Source organism: Hippocampus bargibanti, linkage group LG07, assembly GCF_051943395.1.
Source record: "Hippocampus bargibanti isolate YZ-2025 linkage group LG07, ASM5194339v1, whole genome shotgun sequence".
Taxonomy (NCBI): Eukaryota; Metazoa; Chordata; class Actinopteri; order Syngnathiformes; family Syngnathidae; genus Hippocampus; species Hippocampus bargibanti.
The window spans coordinates 7043626-7070209 of NC_142740.1; the positions used below are offsets into that span (position 1 = coordinate 7043626).

Sequence of the window (26584 nt, forward strand, 5' to 3'; positions counted from 1 at the left end):
CCCTTTCTCGAGTTGGGATCAACGCGATCCAGTTTCCCGACGGTCTTGACTACGACGAGATGGCAGCAGCCCAGGTACGAGAAGGTCTAGCCGACCATGCCAACGACTCCAACATCATTGCTGTTCCTCTCCCTAACTTTGGCTGCACAATCCTGTGCGTCCAATCCGACGGCGTCCCTCAACCACTCGTTCCCGACTCCTTCCGGCGAAAGGTGTTCGATTCTCTGCACTCTCTCATCCTGGAATTTGTGGCATGACCAAGATGCTGCTGAAAAGGTTTTCCTGGAAGGGACTGCAAAGAGACGTGCGCGGCTGTCTACCATGCCAACGCTCAAAGGTCCAGCGCCATACGAAGTCACCCGTGGGAATTTTTGACACGCCGGATGCCCGGTTCAGTCACGTCCACATAGATCTTGTCGGACCCCTTGCCCCCTCCCGTGGCTTCCGGTACTTGCCGACTTGCTTTGACCGCTTCACCCGATGGTGCGAAGCCCTTCCCTTGTCCGACTGCGGGTCCGAAGCTGTTGTCGGTGCCTTCCTCCAACACTGGGTCGCCCGCTTTGGATCACCGAAGACCATCATCACCGATCGTGGAACCCAGTTCGAGTCTGCACTATTTGGCAAGCTGTACAATATTCTGGGATGTGAACGAAACCGGACGACTGCCTACCACTCAGCTGCGAACGGCATGGTTGAGCGCCTCCATCGCCAACTGAAGGCCTCCCTGATGTCTTCCGACAATGCAGAACACTGGGTGGATAACCTGCCTCTGGTGTTGCTGGGCATCCGCTCCACGCTAAAGCCCGACATCAACTCGACTCCAGCAGAGCTGGTATACGGTGCCAGTTTACGCCTGCCTGGTGAGCTGCTCAACCTGACCGACCCTGCGACTGTCGACGTCAATGATCTGGTCACCCGCCTCCGGCAGTTCGCGCTGGCTATGCGGCCCCGGCCGCCGCGAACATCGTACCAGCCGACGCACGTGGATCCCGCACTCCGAACATGTACGCATGCCTTCCTGTGGTGTGATCACATGTGCAAGGCCCTCCAGTCCCCTTAGGATGGCCCGTATCCCGTCCTTTCCCGCGGTGAGAAGACGTTCCGGATTCAAATCAATGGCCGCGAGGATACAGTCTCCATCGACCGACTCAAACCGGCAGTCGTAGATCACACGTTGCCGTGCCCCCCCGAACATCGACGTCGGCCACCCCACCTACAACGCCCCCCAAGTCCGGTGATCAACCTTCTTCGTGCCTGGCTTCTCCGTGTGGCCGAACGACCCGGAGCGGCAGACGTGTGCACTTCCCAGAATGGCTCACCTCCTACCGGCTCTTCTGAGCGCGTCCAGCTCGTTTTTTTCCTGCGTCGCCTTCCCCGACTTCAGATCCAGGAGGGGAGCCCTGTGGCATCACCGGTGCGCACCGCAACTTTGATGTCTTTCAAGCCCTTGATCTCCTTGAAGTGCGTCTCAGCCTGACGCATATCACACGCTTGAAAATGGTATAAAAGTAGCCGTCGCGGGACAGAGAGAATCAGACTCTTCTCGGACAGACACACAGCTCGCAGAGACCTGCTCAGCATCGTACGGCGTTCACAGCACGACTTGCTCGACTCCACGCCACGATCAAGCTCTGCGTGACATCTGCCTGGGAGATCTGACAACGAACCTACTTACAAATAAAGAGAAACATCAAACTCTTTAGAGAGCTGGATAAAAGTACAGCGAGTGTTTTCTGGTCTTGTTACAATACAATACAGTGATACCTCAGCTCCCGAACTTCATTGGTTCCCAGAAACTGTGTGTAAGGCGAAAAGTTCGTCTGCCGAACATTTATTTCCCATAAGAAACCACTAAAATGAGAATAATCCGTTCCCAGGTCCCCATAAAACATAATTTTCTATTAAATAAGCCTTGAAACTACACAAAATATACATTATTTTATGTATAATAAATGTGTTATTGTATTGTAATGAAAGAAATAGACTGTACTATGACCTTTGTGATGGTCGTTGATGTAGTTGTCTCTTGATGATATCCGAGTGAAGTTGCTGTGCTTTCTCGGCAATAATACCCTTACTCACACTGTCCCCTGCTAGCTGCTTTTCGTTAATCCAAATCAACAGAAGTTTTTCAACCTCTTTTATTGCTTGAGATTGTTGCTTAAACAACACAGAAATACCTTTCGCCACAGGTAGCAATGGTCGATTTAGCATACTGGTACTGGGACGCTAAGTCACAAAAACGTACACCTCGTTCGTGTTATTCGTTGATCTCCTTCTTCTGCTTGACCGTCATTTTCTTTTGTGTCCTCTTTGGCTTAACACTAGCCCGTGGTGGGGTCTTTTTCAGTCCCATAGTCGCAAAAGTACTCCACTCGATAACAAACAACGTCCGCACTCAATGAAAGGGGGTGACAAAAACTAGTCCGCCAGCCACTGTGGCGCTGTTCGACCGTGTGGTTTGGTTCGTCTGCCGAAAACTAGTTCGTCAGCCGAGGCTATATCCTCGCGAATTTAATTTTCGTGAGGCAAAACGTTCGGGAGCTAAAGCGTTCGTATGGGGAGGTATCACTATACAATACAATACAATGCAATACAATACAATACAATACAATACAATACTCCCATCCCCTCCTGCCCCCCCTGACAACACTGGGTAGCTGCTTCAGTCAGAGACCGTAACACCCGCGCTCCAAGGAGAGGTACCGCCGCTCGTTACTACCGACTGCTGTCAGGCTTCTTAATAATCACACGTGAAACAGCTACATATATCAATCTGCTTTTCTTATACAGTAAAGTCTCGTTATATCGATATCGGATATATCGATAGTCCCGGTTATATCGATACTATTTCTATGCACGCATGGAGAAAATTACATGCAAACAGGGTCGGATATATCGATAGTCCCGGTTATATCGATATTTTTTCGGACTCCCTTGAATATCGATATAACGAGACTTTACTGTACTTGCACTATGAACAGTTTTTTTTAGCTTTTCAGCCACACCCCCCACCCCTTTGCACCATGTAGTTTTTTTGCTGCAAATTTGTCCATTGTGGGACTATTAAAGGGTATAAAGTTTTTGATTCAAATCTGAATACAAAACTGATTTATATAGCGCTTGTTCGCAAAGCGGTGTCCCCCAAGGCTCTGTCCTAGAACCCCCTTCATTTTCAATTTTACGTCATTTTGTCGCAACTAATGCCATGACACCGACTATTCATTTGTACCCATCCAGGTTTTTGAGTTCGTATCCAGTCACAGCCGAAGGCTTTGAAATTTGTATCGCAGAAAACACGAAGGTTCTGGTCTACTGAAATGCGAGTAAGTTACAAGGGAACCATTGTAATATAAAGTAAAGTTGTCATCATTCGTTGACTCGTCTCACAAATGGAACAAGAGATCACAGCTGGGTCCAAGTACTTTTCAGATATTTCATAACTGAGCTCATTTACTGTCGCTAGCTTGTCTGAACAGGTAGCGTTTTACTCCGAGAAGAGTCGAAGACATGTGATAGCTTCATCCAGAACTTGGTATCAAAACAGTCGAAAAACAGTGCCATCGTTTTTTTTTTAGAGGAACATGTCTCCTGGCGGATTTTAGCGTGACCTTTGTTTTCCAGGTCATGGCGTTGTTTCTCAAATATCCCGTTTGTCAAAATAATATGCTGTCAGTCGCTATCTACAGCATTGCGCAATTCTTGCAGATATCGGAAATGTGGCTTCTTTTCTTCCCATCTCAGAGAGAATATATGTGCCGTTTCACTCAAGGAGTGTCGAGTCACACCCATAAAACGGGAAAGGAGTAAAGGGGAGGGAAAAGCCTCATCTGAAGGGGGGCTTTTGAGAAACGGTCAGGACTTGTGAAGACCCTACTACCCCTACTTTAAATTCCTTATACAGTCAACGTCTTGGTTCTCGACCAATTTGGTTTTTGAACAAAAATTTCAGGTTTTTGATGCCTGGGTTCCTTCTAAATGACTTCCTGGTTTCGCGTCTCATTGTGAGCGACGCATTATTGATTAAAATAAAGCCAACATTGATTAATTGATTATAATGGGAAATGTTTTGGTTTTCCACCAAATCGGTTTTCAAACAGGTTTGTGGAACAGGTTATGGTCGAAAACCCAGGTTTGAGCAGGACTGGATTTGGCAGTGCACAAAATGCTTAAACGTTTTGACGTGTCATTTGGGTTAACTCAAGTTAACAGAGGAAAAACAGTCGCTTCGTTTTGGGGACCTCAAATTGTGTCTGGTACTCAGACGGACCTCAGAGAAGGATTTGGAAAAAAACTCTTAAAGGACAACCGACGCTTCCGGACAAGTTGTGTCCATAATTTGTGAAATCACTTCAAATGACTCCTACTGAGCGTATTTTACAAAGATTCCACCGCATATAGCTATATTTTATGTTTTAAGACTATCGCTGAATATTCAGGAAGTCTTGTTTTTTGTGTTGGTGACGATTCCTGACGTGATGTCACGTTAGGAACGCTCCTGACACACAATGCATTTTGGGTACTTTGATTTGGTCTGAAAACATCGTGTTGATCCGCGTTGATGGCGAAATTAGAAGGAAAACACATAGATAACGCGATGGTGAATCATTGTGTGTTGCACCAAGACTACTATTTGATACGAGTTGACAGAAATTCCCAGCAGACAAATCAGCCCATTTCCAATGTAGCTTGGGCACCATCTTGTGCATTTTCTGGGAGCTACATTGGAGTCTCAACGCCTCAAAATGATACGGAAGGACATCTTTAATCGATTGCAAACATTTATGCTTTCCTCTTCAGAACCATTTGATCAGAACCATATTCATAACTGGATGAGTAACAAGAAAGAATCTTCTCCGAATCTGAAGCCATTGTTTTGAGTCTAGAGCAAGGCAAGACGTCCTGGCGTGACGTCACGAACAAGGGGGCGGGACCTCTGAAACTCTGCATTTCCGAGGTCAATTTGAAGTAGTTTAGGGACACTTTAAGTCACTTCTATTGGTGTTTTGCATTTGACTAAAAATATCAGCCTGCGTGTTTTGGATATTTTAGATGCTATAAAACGTTTTTCTGATGTCAGTTAGGAAACAAAAAAAAATGGTGTCGGTTGTCCTTTAAAATGTAGTGAAATAATGCCGAAGTAGGAGTTATATGCTCCCTCTCATGAATACCAGTCAAGAGGCGATCGGCAGCATTTTGGACCGACGATTGATGGAGGACAGGCCGATTTTATGAAGCATGAGGTGTGGTTCCTGAAGTTTACGCTTCGTGACGTGCGTCATCACTGAGACATTCATCAGAGAGAGAAAAAGATGGTTGATAACGACACTCCGATCACTTTGTTTTGGGAAAGTACGATCAGATGTTCCTTTTTCAACTGTACAGTGATACCTTGGCTTACGAACGCTCTAGATAACGAACTTTACGCCTTCTGAACGTTAAATTCGCGAGAATATAATCTTGGCAGATGAACTATTTTTCGGGAAACACACTGAGCGCCACAATGAGTTATGTGTCGTTCGCGAACGAGCCGGTTCTTGGAGCTCCTGAAATGCCAGCCTGCTTTTTTTCCCCTCTATTCCCCGGCCCCAGTCTTCGGTTAAAGCCACACGTGATTGGTCAACATGCGTGGTAGAGGAAGGAGGGGACACACGCAGCAGGACACGCGCATCAGTGAGCGGGGGGAAGGGGTTACAGAAACAGAAACACACACACATTCGAAAGGGCTTGAAACTGCAAAAAATTGAGCTGCGAATTGGGAATTTTCAGAAAGTCCCGCCCCCAGTTCGTGACGTCACGCCAAGACGTCTTGCCTTGCTCGAGAATCATAACAATGGCTTTAGATTCGGAGAAGATGCTTTCTTGTTACTCATCCAGTTATGAATATGATTCAAATAGTTCTGAAGAGGAAAGCATAAATGTTTGCAATTGATTAAACAAGTTTTTCCGGGTCATTTTGAGGCATCAGGACTGATGTGTAGCGTCCCAGAAAATGCACAAGATGGCGCCCAAGCTCCGTTGGAAATGTTTCTGCTGGGAATTTGTGTCAACTACTATCAAATAGTAGTCTTGGTGCAACACACAACGATTCACCGTCGCATTATTTATGTGTTTTCCTCCTAATTTCGACATCAACACGGATCAACAAGTTTTCAGACCAAACAAAGTACCCAAAATGCATTGTGTGTTGCTTTCTCGGTCAGGGGCGTTCCAGACGTGACGTCACGTCAGGCATCGTCATCAAAACAAGACTTCCTGAATATTCAGCACGAGTCTTAAAATGTAAAATATAGCTACAGTAAAGTCTCGTTATATCGATATCGGATATATCGATAGTCCCGGTTATATTGATACTATTTCTATGCACGCACAGAGAAAATTACATGCAAACAGGGTCGGATATATCGATAGTCCCGGTTATATCGATATTTTTGCGGACTCCCTTGAATATCGATATAACGAGACTTTACTGTATATGCCGTGGAATCTTTGTAAAATATGCTCAGTAGAAGTCATTTGAAGTGATTTTACAAATTATGGACACAACTTTTCCGGGGGCGTCGGTTGTCCTTAGAAAAGGCTTAGAAAATTAGAAAAAAATATGTTTTATGAGGACCTGGGAACGGATTATTCTCATTTGAATGGTTTCCTATGGGAAATTAATTTTTGGGTGACACACTTTTCGCCTTACACACTCTGTCTGGGAACCAATTAAGTTTGTAAGCCAAGGTATCACTGTATGGCAATAGTCACTCGGAGATACAAACAAATATGGAGACCGAATAATTCAACTGTTTGTTTGATTATAAACGGAGAGCTCAATATACTAAAATTGTTATTTCGTGAATGGTTTCATATGAAAAGACAACCGTCGGCCAGTCCGGATTCCAACTAGCCTAAAATCCATCACAAAACGCACACACACACACACACACACACACACACACACACACACACACACACACACACACACACACACACACACACACACACACACACACACACACACACAGGAAACAAAAAAAGAGGTAGCCATGTCATTTTTAATATGCATGCGATGCCCCGAAGGGTTGCAGGCAACCGGTTTAACCTGATTGACACGCCGGTGTGACCCGAGATGAATACCACATGATTTCGTCACGAGCGGCGCGGTTCGGGTCAACCGCTCAGGTGTTTGTGATTACACAAACACCGACGAAGGCCCAGACGTCGAACCCAACCGAGGTTAGAGGCTTAAGTCAGTAAAATCGAATGGCTTAGCACAAAAAAAGATACTCGGTGTGGGAAATGCTATCCATTGCACCACAGGTGTTCAAACTATGGCCCCGGTGGGTATTTGTGGCCCGCTGGATGTTTTTCGGCGGTCCGAGATGTGTAAAAAAGTATATACAGGTAACATTCAAGTTACGACCACCCGTACTTATGACCACCAGACCCTTTTTTTAGAAATTCTACGCCTGGCACCGCAACACACAAATAGCCGGCAACGGCAACTACAATTTTGGCCAACCAGCATGTCAAACACTCGCACAGCAATGTACTGCGTGACTACATTCAATACTGTAGTTATACAGTGGAGATACCGCCTCGGCAACATCTCCTGTAGTACTGCACACTGCTTTTTTTTTCCTTTGCCGTACGCCTGAGTTCAAGCGTGTGTGTCGGGCGACCTCTTCTGGCCGTTAACAGGGTAAGTATAAAATGTATAAATGAACCGTACAGTAAACAGTTTTTGTATACATTACAGGTGCAGTTATACAGTAATAAAAAGCGATAATATGAAATATAAAATGATAAAAACGTTACTTCCGGGTTGAGTGAACACTGGCGTGTGTGCTGCCACCGCTCACCCGCAGAAAAAATACCCCGTAACTGTAAAGTGTCCTTGAGAGTTTTGAAAGGCGGTCACAAATGAAATGTATTATTATTATTATTATTATTATTATTATTATTATTATTATTATTATTATTATTATTAAAAACGACACTAAAAGGTAAGTATAACATTTATTAATGAACTGGACAGTAAGTTGTTTTGTAAACATTACAGGTACAGTTATACAGTAATAAAAATCGTTGATCCGAAATATAAAATGATAAAAATGACACTAAAAGTTATAAAATATATAAACTGTGAACAGTTTAGTATACAATAGCATTCAATAGAAAATGTTGCTTGAAAACAACAGATTGACATCGTATGCTATCCTGTCGTGTAAACGTCACGTCGACCATTTAGAATGGATTTCGACTTACGACCGATTGACTTACAACCGTTTTGTTGGAACCCGGTCGTAACTCGGATGTTACCTGTATATAGTCCAATCTTATTGGATGAGGCAAAAGATGCGTTTGTCACCGGTGCGTTCTTACCTCTCCTTGGACTCTCGTGGTTGAAGAGGATCCCGTTGACGGCAAACAGGTTGTAGGCCTCTCGGAAGTTCACCACAATCCAGTAGGCGTATAATTTTGCAGCACCTTACGAGTTGCAGGGAAAAAAAAAACATATCTTATGTTATTCATTTGTGCTAATTAACTAATTCACTGCCATTCACAAATTTGTTTGGGAATTGAAAATTTGCCATTCCCGAATCTGTTCGGGTTTTGGTTATTCTTGTGGGAGGGGGTGCTGATAAAGCGCTGGTCAAACCTCTGGCAATGTTTTTTGTTACAGCTTCCCCTGTTGTTAAAATTGTATTGTATTTTGTACAGCCGCCCCAATTTCAAGCTCAGATAACTCCAGAGCCAGATCACTGAGGATTTTTTTTTTAATGAAATCAGAGAGTCTAAAGTTTCGAACGCTGAATTGAATGTTTATGTAGTCCTAAAACTCAATATTCTGTGGGTCCGACAGTCTTGGAGACTGGACGTGAATATGATGTCACAATCATGTAACCATTCAAAAATAAATTTACGACCTGGACACGGGCAGGATGTGTCACCCTCCCTAATTTTCCATTCATTTCAAGTATGTTATGTATTTCAATCTATTTAAATGCTTTGTTCTTTTGATATCACGACATGACCAAAAAATGGGATTAACTTGGACAATTTGAGACGAAAAAAGGTCTGGATGGCCATGACACCCTCTTGTGACGATTCGGTGAGTGTAAAGTGTCCTTGAGAGTTTTGAAAGGCACTTATAAATGAAATGTATTATTATTATTATTATTATTATTATTATTATTATTATTATCATCAGTATATTATGATTAGTATTCATATTACTGTTATTATTAGTATTATTACAACTATTATTATTAGAATTATTATTATTACTATTATTATTATTATTATTAATTACTATTATTACTACTACTACTACTATTACTACTACTACTACTACTACTATTACTACTATTACTATCACTACTACTATTACTCCTACTACTATTAATACTATTATTACTACTATTATTACTACTGTTGTTACTATTATTATTACTACTACTATTACTACTACATTACTACTATTAGTATTACTACTATTACTATTACTACTACTATTACTAATATTACTACTACTATAATTACTACTATTGTTACTACTATTATTACGTCTATTGTTACTACTATTATTTCTACTACTGTTACTACTACTACTACTATTACTATTAGTATTGCTACTACTATTAAAACTACTATTACTACTACTATTATTACTCTTACTACTATTACTACTGCTTAGAATTATTATTATTATTATTACTATTATTATTATTACTATTATTATTATAACTATTATTACTATTACTACTTTTACTACTACTACTACGATTACGACTACTACCATTACTATTACTATTACTACTACTACTATTAGTATTACTACTTACTATTACTACTATTACTTCTATTATTACTGCCACTATTACTACTATTATTACTACTATTATTACCAGTATTACTACCATTACTAGTATTACTACTATTACTATAATTACTACTACTACTATTACTATTATTATTTTTTTTTATTATTATTATTCATCCCCAGAAGTGCACCCCTCATAACCGCCCATGAAGCCTCGGTTCGGGTGTTGACAGACGGGTGGGGGAAGAGGGTGTCAGCGAACAGGAGTATTTAGCCGATGCAGAACATGAAAACGGCGAACATGAAACCGGATCGTCTGCACACGTGCATCGCCCGCGCATGCGTCGGCTGCCTGCGGCGACGTGCCGCCAACGAGCGCCGAAGCAGCGAGAGTATAAAGGCGTCTTTGTTTCAGCGAGAGACACGAGAGACACTCCAGTCCAACGGAACGGAAGACATTTGGCCTCAGGTTGTGTGCACAGCGAAAAAAAAGTAGCCCGTGAAATGAATTTCTCGTCGTACACAGACGAGCAGCACACGCTAACCGTCATGTGTCCAAACAGGGCTAACGTCAAGCGCCGGATTCATCAAAAAGAAATCAATAAAATCTGTTTACCGTATGGTGAACGAGGGTAGAAGGGCGTAGTCTCCCTCTGTGGGAATTCCTGGGCTTTGCCGTACAACTCGCTGGTGGAGGCCTGGTAAAATTTGACGCTGTCGGTCAAGCCACACGACTTGATGGCGTCCAAAAGACGAAGCGTTCCCACGCCGTCCACGTCAGCCGTGTACTCGGCCATTTCAAAGGAGATCTGAAGGAAGAGACAACAACAATGTTCATTAAAAAATATACAGGTAACATCCGATTTACGACCGGCGCGAGTTACGTCTACCCATCATCATCATCATCATCATCATAATCGTAATAATAATAATAATAATCATACATTTCATTTATAAGCGCCTTTCAAAATTGGGGGGGGGGACTCGGACGAAGATATAGAAAGTCCAGGGTAATACAAAGTACAAATACAAGTTGACAGCGTCCCGTTTTCGTACCCGCTGTCCTGAAGAAGGAAGTTGTGGAAGCAGGGAGGTGTGGCCCCGCCCCCAGCAGTCAATCCGAATGTGACAATTGGCGATGGTTCATGTCTCAGCGTGGAGGCGTATGGTCCAGGAGAGTTTCTAATCACATGCCCGAGCCACCTCATGTGGATCCTCCCAACATGGAGAAGCGTAATCAAAAACAAAACACTATTCTTGAACAAATGAGCAAAATTTCCCTTCCATTTGCCACATAACGAAAAGTTGTAAGTTGAAATCTCGGTTCGGACATTCTTGTGAGGGGGTTTTCATGTTTTTCCGTCCTTACTCGCTTCCTTCTCCCTAAGCCGCTTCGTCCAGCTCTTCCCGGGAAGGCGTTCCCATGCCAACCGGGCTGGTCTGTGTCTTTCCCAGGAGACACCTGGCGAAGATTCATGGTCCAGGAGAGTTTCAAATCAAATGCCCGAGCCACCTCATTTAGCTCGTCTCAACATGGAAGAGAGGAACCATCACAAACAAAACTCTATTATTGAACAAATGAGCAATATTTTGCTTCCATTTGCCTCATAACGAAAAGTTGAAAGTTGAAATCTCGGTTCGGACATTCTTGTGAGGGGGTTTTCATGTTTTTCCGTCCTTACTCGCTTCCTTCTCCTCAAGCCGCTTCGTCCAGCTCTTCCCGGGAAGGCGTTCCCATGCCAACTGGGCTGGTCTGGGTCTTTCCCAGGAGCCACCTGGCGAAGGTTCATGGTCCAGGAGAGTTTCAAATCAAATGCCCGAGCCACCTCATGTGGATCCGCTCAACACGGAGGAGAAGCGTAATCAAAAACAAGGCTATTCTTGAACAAATGAGCAATATTTTGCTTCCATTTGCCTCATAACGAAAAGTTGAAAGTTGAAATCTCGGTTCGGACATTCTTGTGAGGGGGTTTTCATGTTTTTCCGTCCTTACTCGCTTCCTTCTCCCCAAGCCGCTTCGTCCAGCTCTTCCCGGGAAGGCGTTCCCATGCCAACTGGGCTGGTGCTGGTAAGGCGGAGCTGCCACTCAAGATTTCCAAAACATGCGCAGTCTGTTGAAAGAAGCCGTTTTTTCGTCTCAAGGGATGACTTGCATATTTTGCAAATTGTTCAAAGAGTCGTCGGATGAAATTGGTTTCAGGAGTTGGCGGAACTGAAAATCCGCAAGAGTCCAAGTCCCCTTTTACTTGAAACTCATCTGGAAGAATCAGTCACAAATCCCCAAGGAGGGACGTAGCAAATCACGTGCCGGGAGTCTATTGGAGTCCATCCCAAAATTTCCTATTCCCAGAATGCCTTGTTTTCCAGACAAGAAGGCAAATTGAGCTGATGTTGGGAATTTCTGTCTACGCTCATCGACTTGGCGGGTTGGCAAAAAATACAAAATGGGGCGTGACAGTTAAAAGCCTTCCTGGTTCTTGGTCACCACAGGTGGGGCAAAAGGCGGGCCAATGGCGAAGAAACGCATTGGCCCTTTAGTGCTTCGCCATCAACTCTGCACACACGGACAAATAAAGACGCCTTATTTATTTATGGCAAGTACCAATAGTGAGGGCTCTTTGTGTATCGGTACCGCTTGCAAGGCTGATGGGAGGGAACTTATGACGGAGCATCAGGGGCAACCGGTATTTGGCTCAAGGACACTTTTGGATAGGGTCGTGCTGGCCGGGGAGTGAACCATCAACCTTTGAAATGGGAAATGACCACTCCAACACTAAGCAATACTTGCCCCAGCAAAGGTATTTATTGATCGATTGATTGATTGATTGATTAATTGGTTGATTGATTTATTTCTTTATTTATTCATTAATGTATTTATGTATGTATTTATTTATCTATTTATTCATGTATTTATCTATGTATCTATTTATTTATTCAGCTAATTAATATTATGCATACAGACAGACACAGACATATATATATATATATATATATATATATATATATATATATATATATATATATATATATATATATATATATATATATATATATATATATATATTGGGAGGCAAGCCCCAATGAATAATGAGATTGGGAAGCCAGCCCCAATAAATGAAATGCTGAGCGAGGCAGCAAATGACCTGGGAGATAAGATCATGGCAAGAATGAAAACTGGGCAACGAAGGCACCGATTACAACGGCTATGTGAAGTACCACCTGAAAGTCTCATGGAAACTGTGAATGCAGCACTGAGAACGATCCCGACCGGAACGATCACGGAAACCAATGAGCTGATATACACCTCAGCATCAGTGATCCTAGACATGCTTGGCTACAAGAGCAACCATGAGAGCCACGAGATTCATTACCCACCATGGAAAAGACGGTTGGAGGCCAAGATCAAGGCGGCTCGGAAAGATGTGAGTCAATTGACGGAGACCCAGAGAGGTGTGAATAAAAGGCCAATACCCAAGAGGTACATGCAGATAACCATACCTGAAGCACTCGAAACTGCCAAACAAAGGCTCCAGGCCTTGGCCAGTCGCCTAAAGAGGTACACGAAAGACAATGAGGCCAGAAGAATAAACAGGCTGTTCGCAACACAACCTGCGAAAGTGTACGCTCAGTGGCAGGGTTCTAACAGCAGAGCAGACCCTCCAAGGCTGGAAACTGAAAGATACTGGAAAGGCATATGGGAGAAGGAGGTCGCACATAACAGCAGTGCACAATGGCTGGTGACTCTGAAAGAGGAGCACAGCAACCTCCCTGAACAGAACCGAGTTACCATCACAGCGGCAGATATACAAGGAAGAGTCTCAGGTATGAAAAACTGGACGGCACCAGGCCCGGATATGGTCCACACCTACTGGCTAAAGAAACTCACAGCTCTCCACGAGCGCCTAGCAGCACAAATGAACCAGCTGCTGATGGATGGGACTCACCCAGGATGGCTAACCGAAGGGCGAACAATCCTGATCATGAAGGATTCCTCAAAGGGTGCAGTTCCTTCCAACTATCGGCCAATAACCTGTCTCTCCACAACATGGAAGCTCATGTCAGGCATCATTGCGGCTAAGATAAGTGGACACATGGATCAATACATGAGCAAAGCACAGAAAGGCATTAGTAGAGATACTAGAGGTGCCAAACATCAGCTGCTGGTTGACAGAACAGTCGCTCAAGACTGCAGGTCCCGACATACCAACCTGTGCACAGCCTGGATTGATTACAAGAAAGCATATGACTCGATGCCACACACATGGATCAATGAATGCTTGGAGTTGTATAAGGTCAACAGGACCCTGAGAGCCTTCGTTGCAAACTCGATGAGGATGTGGAAAACCACACTTGAAGCCAATGGCAAGCCACTAACGCAAGTGTCCATCAAATGTGGCATATACCAAGGTGATGCACTCTCCCCACTGCTGTTCTGCATAGGACTGAACCCCCTCAGCCAGATAATCGCCAAGACAGGCTATGGATACCGCCTCAGAAATGGAGCTACGATCAGTCACCTCCTCTACATGGATGACATCAAGCTGTATGCTAAGAGCGAAAGGGACATAGACTCCCGTATCCACACAACCAGGATCTACAGCAGTGATATCGGAATGTCATTCGGGCTGGAGAAATGTAGTCGGATGGTGACTACGAGGGGCAAGGTAGTCCACACTGAAGGGGTCTCACTCACTGAAGGAACAATAGCAGACATTGAAAACAGCTACAAGTACCTCGGTATACCACAGGCCAATGGCAACCTCGAATTAGCAACAAGGAGAGCGGCTACGACCAAATACCTCCAGCGGGTGAGGCAAGTCCTCAGAAGCCAGCTCAATGGCAAGAACAAGACCCGGGCAATAAACAGCTATGCCCTGCCAGTGATCAGATACCCTGCAGGAATAATAAGGTGGCCAAAGGAAGAGATTCAGACCACGGATGTTAAGACCCGAAAACTCCTCACCATGCACGGAGGGTTCCATCCCAAGTCCAGCACCCTGAGACTGTACACAAGCCGTAAGGAAGGAGGCCAGGGACTAGTGAGTGTGAGAGCCACTGTCCAGGATGAAACATCCAAGCTCCATGAATACATCAAAGAGAAGGCTCCAACGGATGATGAACTCAGAGAATGTCTCAGACAATGGGGAACAGAGGATGAGGTGCTGGAAGAGGGACAATCGTTGGAGGAAAAGCCCCTACACGCGATGTACCACCGAACAATAGCAGAAGTGGCTGATCTCAAGAAGTCCTATCAGTGGCTCGAGAGGGCTTGTCTAAAGGACAGCACAGAGGCACTCATCCTGGCTGCTCAAGAGCAGGCCCTGAACACCAGAGCCATCGAGGCAGGGATATACAACACCAGACAAGACCCAAGGTGTAGGTTGTGCAAAGAGGCACCTGAGACAATCCAACACATAACTGCAGGGTGTAAGATGCTGGCAGGGAAAGCCTACATGGAGCGCCATAACCAGGTGGCTGGCATAGTCTACCGAAACATCTGTGCGGAGTATGGACTGGAAACCCCAAGGTCAAAATGGGAAACACCTCCCAAGGTGGTGGAGAATGACCGAGCAAAAATCCTGTGGGACTTCCAGATACAGACTGACAAGATGGTAATGGCCAACCAACCAGATATCGTGGTCATAGATAAAGGGGAAAGGAAAGCCGTTGTCGTGGATGTAGCGGTCCCGAGTGATGGGAACATCAGAAAGAAGGAACATGAGAAAATCGAGAAATACCAAGGGCTCAGAGAGGAGCTGGAGAGAGCCTGGAAGGTAAAGGTGACAGTCGTGCCTGTGGTGGTCGGAGCACTTGGGGCAGTGACCCCCAAACTCGACGAGTGGTTGCAACAGATCCCGGGAACAACATCGGATATCTCGGTCCAGAAAAGCGCAGTGCTGGGAACAGCACGGATACTGCGCAGAACCCTCAAGCTTCCTGGCCTCTGGTAGAGGACCCAAGCTGAAATGGGGACAGACACCACCCATGGTGGGTGAGACGAGGATTTTTTTTTTTTATACAGTGAGACCTTGGCTTACTAACACCTTACCTTACGAATGTCAAATTTATGAAAATTAAACCTTGAAATACACACTACTTTTCGCGATACACACCCGCAGAGTGATCTTCGGATCTGGCGGAGTGATCTTCAGATATTTGGCGGAAGTACACGACCGAACTGCGCTCCAGCCTGCCCAACTTCCCACACCTCCTCTCTCTGAATTTACACGCCAATCGCCTTTGAGGAGCTATTTGCAGATAATTTTGCTATTATGGGACCGAAAAAGACCGCACCACAGGTTTGTGTTCAGCCGAAGAAGACACAAAACAAAATCACTATTGAGGAGAAGAAGGAGAAAATTGATAAACATGAACGAGTTGTGCGTTTGTGTGATTTAGTGGCCCAGTACAGCTATGCTAAGTAAACCATTGCTACCATTCTGCGCAACAGAGGAGCCATCAAAGGTGCGTCTGTTGCAAAAGGTGTTTCCGTGCTGTCAAAGCAACGGTCTCGGGCAATCAAAGAAGTTGAAAAACGTCTGTTAATTTGGATTAACGAAAAGCAGCTATCCGGCGACAGCGTGAGTAAAGCAATTATATGCGAGAAAGCATGGCTAATTCACGCCGATATCGCCATGCGGCAACCTGGAAGTTCTCCGCTTATTGAGGATTTTAAAGCCAGCAACGGATGGTTTGAGAACATCGGACGGCGAGGAGGATGAGATGGCTGCAGCATCAAGTGAGCTCATCAAGGCAATGGTGGCAAAGTGGAATGATGTGCAGGCTTTTATCGAACAGTTCCATCCAGAAAAGACTGTGGCTATGAGAATCGTCAACATGATGAACGATAATGTGATGCCTCAGCTTCGTAAGACCTTACAAGTCAGAAAGCAACAGGTGTCAATTAAGAGGTTTTGAAACAGCAAAAATGATGAGGAGTCTCCAAAGACGCAAAGAAGAGAATCTACCAACAAGATGAGAAGTTACCAACAGTCCATATGGAAGGTGACTCTCCTTCCATTAGATATCAACGACCATCAAAAAGGTAAATAAAACTTTATTTTATAGTAGTGTATTTCTTTAATTACAGTCCTCATGTAATGTGCCCCTCTTTCTAAACAGCAATTTAGTCTGACCTCCGACCTCCAACGCCATTCCATCAAGCCATCAATGACCATCACAAAGGTAAATAAAACGACTTTTTTACAGTAGTTTATTTCTTTAATTACAGTCCTCATGTAATGTGCCCCTCTTTCTAAACAGCAATTCAGTCTGACCTCCGACCTCCAACGCCATTCCATCAAGCCATCAATGACCATCACAAAGGTAAATAAAATAATTTTATTTTATAGTAGTTTATTACTTTAATTACAGTCCTTATGGAATGTGACTCTCTTTCCTAACAGTAATTCGCTCTGACCTCCGACCTCCAACGCCATTCCATCAAGCCATCAATGACCATTACAAATGTAAATAAAGTGACTTTATTATACAGTGCAGTGTATTTATTTCATTACAATACAAGAGCACATTTATTATACATAGAATAAGGTATGTTGTGTGTGGCTTATTTAGTTGAAAATTATATTTTATGGAAACCTGGGAACGGATTATAATCATTTTAATGGTTTCCGGTGGGAAAATTTTTTTGGTGATACACACTTTTCGCCTTACACACTCTGTCTGGGAACCAATTAAAGGACAACTGACGTCACTTTTTTGTTTCTTAACTGACACAGTACACACACAGTATGATATTTTTATTCAAATGCAAAACACCAATAAAAATGACTTAAAGTGTCCAAAATCTGCAAAAGAATTGAGCTACGAATTGGGCATTTTCAGAAAGTCCCGCCCCCAGTTCGTGATGTCACGCCAAGACGTTTGCATTGCTGGAGAATCCAAACAATGGCTTCAGATTCGGAGGAGATGCTTTTTTGTTACACATCCAGTTATGAATATGATTCAAATAGTTCTGAAAAGGAGAGCATACATTTTTGCAATCGATTAAATAATTTATTCCATGCCATTTTGAGGCAACATTGGGGGGGGGGGGGGGGAATTGATCACCAGACGAGAGGCACAAAATGGCGACCTCCTGTGGTCACCTCCGTTTCCACAGGCTGAAAAATTCCTTATATGGAGCTTGGACGCCCTCTTCTGGCGGCTTTTGGGTGCAACACGGTTTTCAGACCAAACATGTACAGCAAAATACATTGACGTGATGGAAGGCCTGCTACAATGTGTCTTTTTTTCGGTTAGGGGCGTTCCTTTAGTGACGTCACGTACGGACTCGTCACCAACTCAAAAACAAGACTTCCTGAATAGTCAGAGCGGGTCTTCAAACGTAAACTATAGCTATATGTGGTGGAATCTTATTAAAATACGTCGGTAGCCCTTTAAGTTCGTAAGCCAAGGTCTCACTGTATGTATGTGTGTATGTATATATATATATATATATATATATATATATATATATATATATATATATATATATATATATACAAAATATATTATATAGGAGGCGAAACGTCCGAAACCTTCACTTTTGTATACGGCTATATCGATGGACCACTCCTGTACGACTAGCTTACACAGACATATATATATATATATATATATATATATATATATATATATATATTTTTTTTTTCTCTTTCTTTTTGTCTCTCGCTATCTATATCTATATCCAGTGATATCTCGTTTTACCCCTTGGCTTACGAACTTTTCGGTTAACAAACATTAAATGTATGAAAATTTTACCTTGCCATAAAAACTATTTTTTGGGACGGACACACACGGAGTTGCCACAATGAGTGATGTGCTGTTCGCGAACGAGCCCGTTCTACTAAAAGAAAATAGCAGCCGGATTGTTTTGTTCCTCTATTCCCGGCCCCGAGTCATCGGTTAAAGCCATGTGATTGGTCAAGAATGCAGTAGTGAGGGGGGGGGGGGCGTTTACAGACAGAGAGTGAAGCCATTCTCCAAATAAGAAAATGGCTGCCGACATGTTTTTTTTTTGTCCTCTATTCCCCGCCCCCAGTCTTCGGTTAAAGCCACGTGATTGGTGAAGAAAGCAGCAGTGAGAGGAGTTGGTTTGAACATTAAAGAGACAGGCAGACGAGACGAGGCAGAGAGAGAGTGACAAAATGGATAGAAAACAGTGAAATTTAGACTTGTTTCAACTTTGATAGTTCAAAGGCAGAGTGTAGACTGCAAGGTTAAAATTCCCAATCAGGCTCCACAAATCACCCGCACTAGCCATCAGTTCTATTTGAAATGAAAAGACAAGCAAGGGAACCAGCTATTGAGGATGTTTCTAGTGTGTCTGCTTGCATCTGTTGTTGCAATATCACAATTTCCAAGATGTACAATCCAGAGCTCCTTGAGTCACTTTATGCAAAAAGCTATCCATTCCATCAAGCCATCAACGACTTTATTATACAATACAGTTTATTTCTTTAATTATAATATCATATCACATTAATTATACATAAAATACTGTATATTTGGTGTAGTTTTAAGGCTTAGAAAATTATGTTTTATGGGGATCTGGGAACGGATTATTCTCATTTTAATGGTTTCCTATGGGAAATATTTTTTGGGATACACACTTTTCGTCTTACACACTGTGGGAACCAATTAAGTTCGTAAGCTAAGGTAGAACGTATATATGTAAATCTTAAACATATGATTTTTTATTCATTCATCTATTCATTAATCTATGTATTTATCAAAATCCACAATTGATTGACAGATAACGATATACCCCGGGGGAGAAAGATGAAGGAAGAACTCGGGCTGAGCCACACAGTCCCACGATCCAAAAGCAACCTGCTTCAACCGCAAGTGCGACCTCTGGCTGACCAGCTGTTTGCTGCCAACGACAAACTTTGACTATGAATGTTGAGACCAAATGGAGCAGAAAGGCAAAACATTTACACAACGTCAATTAGCATGCTAGCGCATCTTATTTATGTCCCTGAAGATTCTGGTCAGTCCTCTAACCATCGCGGCTAATAAACGAGCAGCCAGACTTTCTTTCTTACTCTGACGAGAAGGGCGATAGACAGACACTTGAATATTTAACGCAAAAATAACAAATTGCCAATGCTGTATGCGCAATGGCTAACCTGGCATAACAACACTCAGATAATAATAATAATACATTTCATTTATAAGCGCCTTTCAAAACTTTCAAGGTCCCTTCACAGTCACAGGATATTTTTCTGTGGGTGAGCAGCGGCAGCCACACGCGCTAGCGTTCACTCAACCCGGAAGTAACTCAGATAGAAAGCTACCTAGCTAATAGACAGCTAATTGGATTGGATTGGATTTGTCTTTATTAGTCTCGCAGTGGAGAAATTTACATTCACAGTAGCAAAGTGATAAAAGGAATGAAAGTCTTCTTTTCCTTTCAGCTTTTCCCTTAAAGGGGTCGCCACAGCAAATCAATGGCATGTTTATTTTGGCCAAGCTTTTACGTCGGATGCCCTTCCTGACACAACCCTCTGTATTTATCCGGGCTTGGGACCGGCACAAGAAGACATATGTCCCTTTGTGGCAGCAGAACAAGCAACTCGCTCAGTAAAAGGCTCCCAAACACAAAATAGTAATCGGCACAGCAACATTCAAAGTAGAAAAACAAAATACATGAGCTGCTGAAAATGCAGCCACTCTCGCGGTGCCGTCTTGAAGTCAAAAGAACAAAAAAAAAATGACAACACAAAGATAATATTACAACACAAAGAAGTCCAAGATGGCGCCCGAGTCGGCAGCCTCAGCAAGTGCTCTCATGAGCCTTGCTTTTTTTGGTGGTTTTTGTCTTGTTTTGTGTTTTCTTTTGTCACTTTGTGTTGTTGTGCGTCGTGTGGAACGGACACGGATTGTTTTTCAGCATTTTTGACCACGACATTCATCAAGGAGGAGACTGTGCTGAGCGGTTGCGCCTTTTCGGCAGCATGAATATGCCAGTACTGTTTTTGAATGGGAGGAATGTTGGTGCCATTTGACTGCCATCGCTGGACACCAAAGGGGCCATTGTGCTTTTTTGCACCTGTAATGGGCAGCATCTTCAGCGGAAAGGTCAGTGCTGTTGGACAGTCTGCGGCATGGCTTGAGGAACCCGCGATAAGAAGAAAGGAGCGTCAGCGCAGAGCGCCAATGCGTATGTGGAGCTGTTGCGGCTTGGAATTGAAGCAGATTTATGTGGAACAGGAGATGTGAGACAATCTCTTTTCGTCAATGGATGCTACAGCTGCGTGTTTGCTTTCAACATTTAGCTTGTAGTCGACGTGCACATTCCACCATGATGTCCCTGATCCACTGGTGGAAAGACGCTTTGATCCTCTCCTCTTTCATCTAGAACTGCTTCATGTCATCACAAAGAGGGTACAGCAAGTCCTGAAGAATGAATGTCTCTCTGTGTCTTTGTATTGTCATATTGTCTCTATGCTGTCATATTATTTGTTATTTAGTTTTTCTTTGTTCTTTTGACTTCAAGACGGCGCCGCGATAGTGGCTGCCTTTCCAGCAGCTCATGTATTTTGTTTTTCTACTTTCCTTCCTTCACTTTGTTGCTGGGAAATTTAATTTCTCCACTGTGAGACTAATAAAGGCATATCCAAGCCAATCCAAAGACACAGAGTCATTCATTCTTTAGCACTTTCTGTACCCTCTTTGTTACATAAAGCAGTTGTAGATGAAAGAGGAGAGGATCAAAGCATCTTTTCACCAGTGGATCAGGGACATCATGGTGGAATGTGCACATCGACTACAAGCTAAATGTTGAAAGCAAATAGATAGCTAAGTAACATGGATAGAAAGCTAGCTAGCTAATAGATAGCTAACAGATAGCTAGCTTCACCTTCACTCAACCTCAACCTGGAATTTACTCGGATAGAAAGCTAGCTAGCTAATAGATAGCTAACAGAGAGCTAGCTAGACCTTCAATAAACCCAGAAGTAACTCTGATAGAAAGCTACCTAGCTAATAGACAGCTAATAGATAGCTAAGTAACACGGATAGAAAGCTAGCTAGCTAATAGATAGCTAACAGATAGCTAGCTTGGCCTTCACTCAACCTGGAAGTTACTCGGATAGAAAGCTAGCTAGCTAATAGATAGCTAAGTAACACGGATAGAAAGCTAGCTAGCTAATAGATAGCTAACAGATAGCTAGCTTGGCCTTCACTCAACCTGGAAGTTACTCGGATAGAAAGCTAGCTAGCTAATAGATAGCTAACACAGAGCTAGCTAGACCTTCACTCAACCCAGAAGTAACTCGGATAGAAAGCTAGCTAGCTAATAGACAGCTAACAGATAGCTAGTTAGGCCACAGGTGTCAAAGTCAAGGCCCGCGGGCCAAATCCGGCCCACCACATCATTTTTTTTGGCCCGCGAAAGCAAATCAAACTTGTTAAATTCCATGATGATTGCTAAAATCTGAGCCAAAATTTCATATTTTTGGATGTCAACCACAATAAAAGTCATTATTCTTGACTTCAGATTTGAAAACGAGTTATTCATTAATTTGCTGTGTGCTCTATATGTGATATTTGAAGGGATTTAAACATTCTAATGGGTTCCCCAAATTCATAACGGCCCTCGAGAGGAAACCATAACTACAATGTGGCCCGCGGCAAAAAATGACTTTGACACCCCTGAGTTAGGCCTTCACTTAACCCGGAAGTAACTTAGATAGAAAGCTAGCTAGTTAATAGATAGCTAACATATAGCTAGTTAGGCCTTCACTTAACCCGGAAGTAACTCGGATAGAAAGCTAGCTAGCTAATGGACAGCTAACAGATGGTTAACTAGGCCTTAACTTAACCCGGAAGTAACTCAGACAGAAAGCTAGCTAGCTAATAGATAGCTAAGTAACTCAGATAGAAAGCTACAAAGCTTGTTCTTTTCCTTTCGGCTTTTCCCGTCAAGGGGTCGCCACAGCAAATCAGTGTCCTCCATCTTTAGAGGTTTGATCCGCATGTTTGTTTTGGCCAAGCTTTTACGTCGGATGCCCTTCCTGACACAACCCTCTGTATTTATCCGGGCTTGGGACCGGCACAAGAAGACATATGTCCCTTTGTGGCTACAGAACAAGCACCTCGCTCAGTAAAAAACATGCAGGTTAAGCTATTGGTTTATATCGTGCTTTAACAACAACTGATGCTGTCACAAAATGTTAAAAAAATTCTTGGGCCGTCATATTTCAAACCCTATTTTTAAAAAAAATTCTGCCGACACATAGCGCGTATCATGTGCAAACTTGATAGCAGGTTATCAACAGACGCACACAAAGAAAACGAGAGCTCCCTTTGTGTCTGTGGCAACCACAAACAGCGCTAACACTTGTAAGCAAATGGCATACCGCAATGACACTCCTGGCCCGGGTCCAAAAGGCGCTCCTGACAAGACGCTCTGCGAGGTTAACGTCGGTGATGGTTTTGCGAGGGTAAACGGCAAAACTAAAGACAAACGAACATTCCAGGCGTGTTGTAACATTTAAAAGAACAAAGAATGCTGTTTGACAAAAATCCGAATGCTTTAAAACTGTACTGTAAAAGTGTCCAAAGTGCGGCCCGGGGGCCAAATGCGACCCCTGGTCAATTTTCATCCGGCCCGCAGCCTCAGACATGAAATCAATAATGTGTGCATGTAGAATGAAGACATTGTGCAGTAGTGCTGTTAGCTGCATATGCTGCCACCCAGAGGCTCAATTAGGAAAAGCACATTAGTAGATAATAATAATAATAATAATAATAATAATAATAATAATAATAATAATAATACATTTCATTTGTAAGACCATTCAAAACTCTCAAGGTCACTTTAAAGTCACAGGATAAAGTTTTTCTCTGTGTCAGCAGAGGCAGCCACACGCGCCAGCGTTCACTCAAACCGGAAGTAACTCAAATAGATAGAAAGCGCTCTAGCTAATGGATAGCAAATAAATAGCTAATAGATAGCCAGTTATGAGGATATGTGAAAAAAATATATATTTTTGGCTATCTGGCTGGCTAGCTATTAGCGATCTAACCGGCTAGCTATTACCTGTCTAGCTGGCAGGCTGTTACCTGGCTAGCTGTTGGCTATCTGTCTACCTATTAGCTATTTATTAGCTGTCCATTAGCTAGCTGGCTAGCTATTAACTGGCTATCTGGCTCACTGTTAGCTGGCTAGCTGTTGCCTATCTGGCTATTAGCTATTTATTAGCTATCCATTAGCTAGCCTCCATTGATAGCTTTTAGTGTCATTTTTATCATTTTATATTTCGTATTATCGATTTTTATTACTGATTAACCGTACCTGTAATGTATTAAGACTGTTTACGGTACAGTTCATTTATAAATGTTATACTTAACTTAGTGTTGTTTTTATCATTTTATATTTCATATTATCAATTATTATTACTAGGGCGGCCCGGTAGTCGAGTGGTTAGCACACCGGCTTCACAGTGCAGAGGTCGCCGGTTCGCGTCCTGGTCCGGCCTCCCTGTGTGGAGTTTGCATGTTCTCCCCGGACCCGCGTGGGTTTTCTCCGGGTCCTCCGGTTTCCTCCCACACTCCAAAAACATGCATGGCAGGCAGATTGACCACTCCAAATTGTCCCTAGGTGTGAGTGTGAGAGTGACTGTTGTATGTCTTTGTGTGCCCTGCGATTGGCTGGCAACCAATTCAGGGTGTCCCCCGCCTCGTGCCCGAAGACAGCTGAGATAGGCTCCAGCACCCCCCGCGACCCTAATGAGGAATAAACGGTACGGAAAATGGGATGAGAATTATTATTACTGTATACGTAACTGTTTACTGTACTGTTTATTTATAAATTGTATACTTTATACTTAGTACGGTACCACAGGAGATGTTGCCCAGACGATATCAGCACTGTATAACTACTGTATTGAGTGTCGTCACGCAGTAGATTGCTGCCCCAGTGTTGACATGCTGGCTGGCCAAAATTGTAGTACGCTTTGCCGGCTGCTTGCGCGCTGCGGTGCCAGGCGTAGAATTTAAATTAAAAAAGGAGGGGGGTCTAGTAGTCGTAAGTACGGGTGGTCGAAAACCGCGACGGCCGTAACTCAGATGTTACCTGTAGTTATTAACGGTTGGATTGATTCAGACGTAGCCTACTTTTGAAACGCATGGCTCGCCACTGGTATAAATATGACGACAACAATTATCAACCCAAAATGCTAAAACGGGCTAACGGGAATAAGAGACGAGCTGACGCTACCTTGACGTGACTCTGAGCACCCAGGTTGTAGATTTCCGTCGGTTTGACTTGGTTAACGATATTCACCAGACACGTGCCATCCGTCAGGTCGCCGTAGTGCAGCTTCATATCTGGCAAAGAAAGTTGTGGGGTTAAATAATGGCTGGCGGGAACTGCAGGATTTTCTGGGAGAGAGAAGAAGTTTTTATTCCATGATAAATATCACGTCATCCAGGTCGTGAAGTCAGGAAGCAGCCCCCGGGCAATCATCATGCCAGCGCTGTCTTTCGGCCTGGCGCTAATCTGGGCTGCTGGACTGATCGCGAGTGCGCAGGACAGTTTTGCCAAGACAGCTCTCCAGACATTTTATAACTTCATTGCGGTTGTTTGATTCATGAAGAAAAATACAGAAAAGAAACTTACTGCCTTCGGTGTGCGTCTGTGGGTTCTGGTAAAGATGTTCGATGCGTCCCGTGTTGAAAGAACTGGAACGTCTCAAAATGCCGTGAACCTGACCATGGAGAAGGTACCATGAAGCTAAATGTTGGACTAGAAGAAGGACCATTTTTTTTTTGCCCAGGCTGAAATTTGGTTTTATTTCTGACCTCGTATCCTTTGGAGAGTAGAAACTCTGCCAGGTAGGAGCCATCCTATGACAAGATGAAACAACAATAACACTCAATATTTTCATTCATCAAAATGTCGCCATTTTATTAAACAATATATATATATATATATATATATATATATATATACAGTAAAGTCTCGTTATATCGATATTCAAGGGAGTCCGAAAAAATATCGATATAACCGGGACTATCGATATATCCGACCCTGTTTGCATGTAATTTTCTCAGTGCGTGCATAAAAATAGTATTGATATAACCGGGACTATCAATATATCCGATATCGATATAACGAGACTTTACTGTATATATATGGGACTTTGGAATTTTATATTTTTTTAATTTAGAAAAGCATCATTTTAGAAAATGAAACACTTGAAATTTTTCATTTTCAAATTTAAAAAAAAATTACATCACCATTTTAGAATATAAAAATTTTTAGAATACATTTTGAATAAAAAAATAGAAAATCTGCATTTAAGACAAAAAAAAATTAGAACATCACCATTTTAGATTTTTTTTTCCTTTCGAAAATTGCCATTTTAGAAAATAAAAAAAAATTCAAAGTGCCGTTTTCAAATTAAAAAAAAACAAAATCACTATTTTAGAATATAAAAATTAGAAAATCGCCATTTTAGAATGGAAAAAAGAAAATCTGCATTTTAGAAAAAAAAAATTAAAATCGACATTTTCGAATGAAAAAAAATCAAAAATCGACATTTTAGATGATTAAAAAATGTTATTGCCATTTTAGAATTTAAAAAATAGAAAATCCGCATTTTAGAAATCAAAGAAAATTAGAATATCGGCATTTTACAATTTTTTTTATTGAATAAAATCACGTTTTTAGAAAATAAAACATTTGAAAATTGTCATTTTTGAATAAAAACAAATTAAATCACCATTTTAGAATATAAAACATTTTACAATCAATTT

The 26584-nt window shown here is 42.7% G+C and overlaps 2 protein-coding genes across 2 annotated transcripts in view; one reads left to right on the forward strand and one right to left on the reverse strand.

Annotated features, from left to right (window-relative positions):
- The window catches only part of gmds (GDP-mannose 4,6-dehydratase), a 117659-nt gene that overhangs the window by 73108 nt on the left and 17967 nt on the right, over positions 1-26584 (reverse strand). The window contains exons 2-6 of the mRNA XM_089001601.1: positions 25628-25672; positions 25446-25533; positions 25044-25153; positions 10431-10623; positions 8374-8478 (exon numbers count right to left, since the gene is read on the reverse strand). Coding sequence (XP_088857727.1) covers positions 8374-8478; positions 10431-10623; positions 25044-25153; positions 25446-25533; positions 25628-25672 — 541 coding nt within the window. The remainder of the gene's footprint in view (positions 1-8373; positions 8479-10430; positions 10624-25043; positions 25154-25445; positions 25534-25627; positions 25673-26584) is intronic.
- On the forward strand, positions 15019-17246 carry LOC148895313 (uncharacterized). Its single transcript, XM_089000976.1, has 3 exons — positions 15019-16859; positions 16937-16999; positions 17078-17246. The coding sequence occupies exon 1, from the start codon at positions 15019-15021 to the stop codon at positions 15763-15765; it is 747 nt and encodes a 248-aa protein (XP_088857102.1). The 3' UTR covers positions 15766-16859; positions 16937-16999; positions 17078-17246.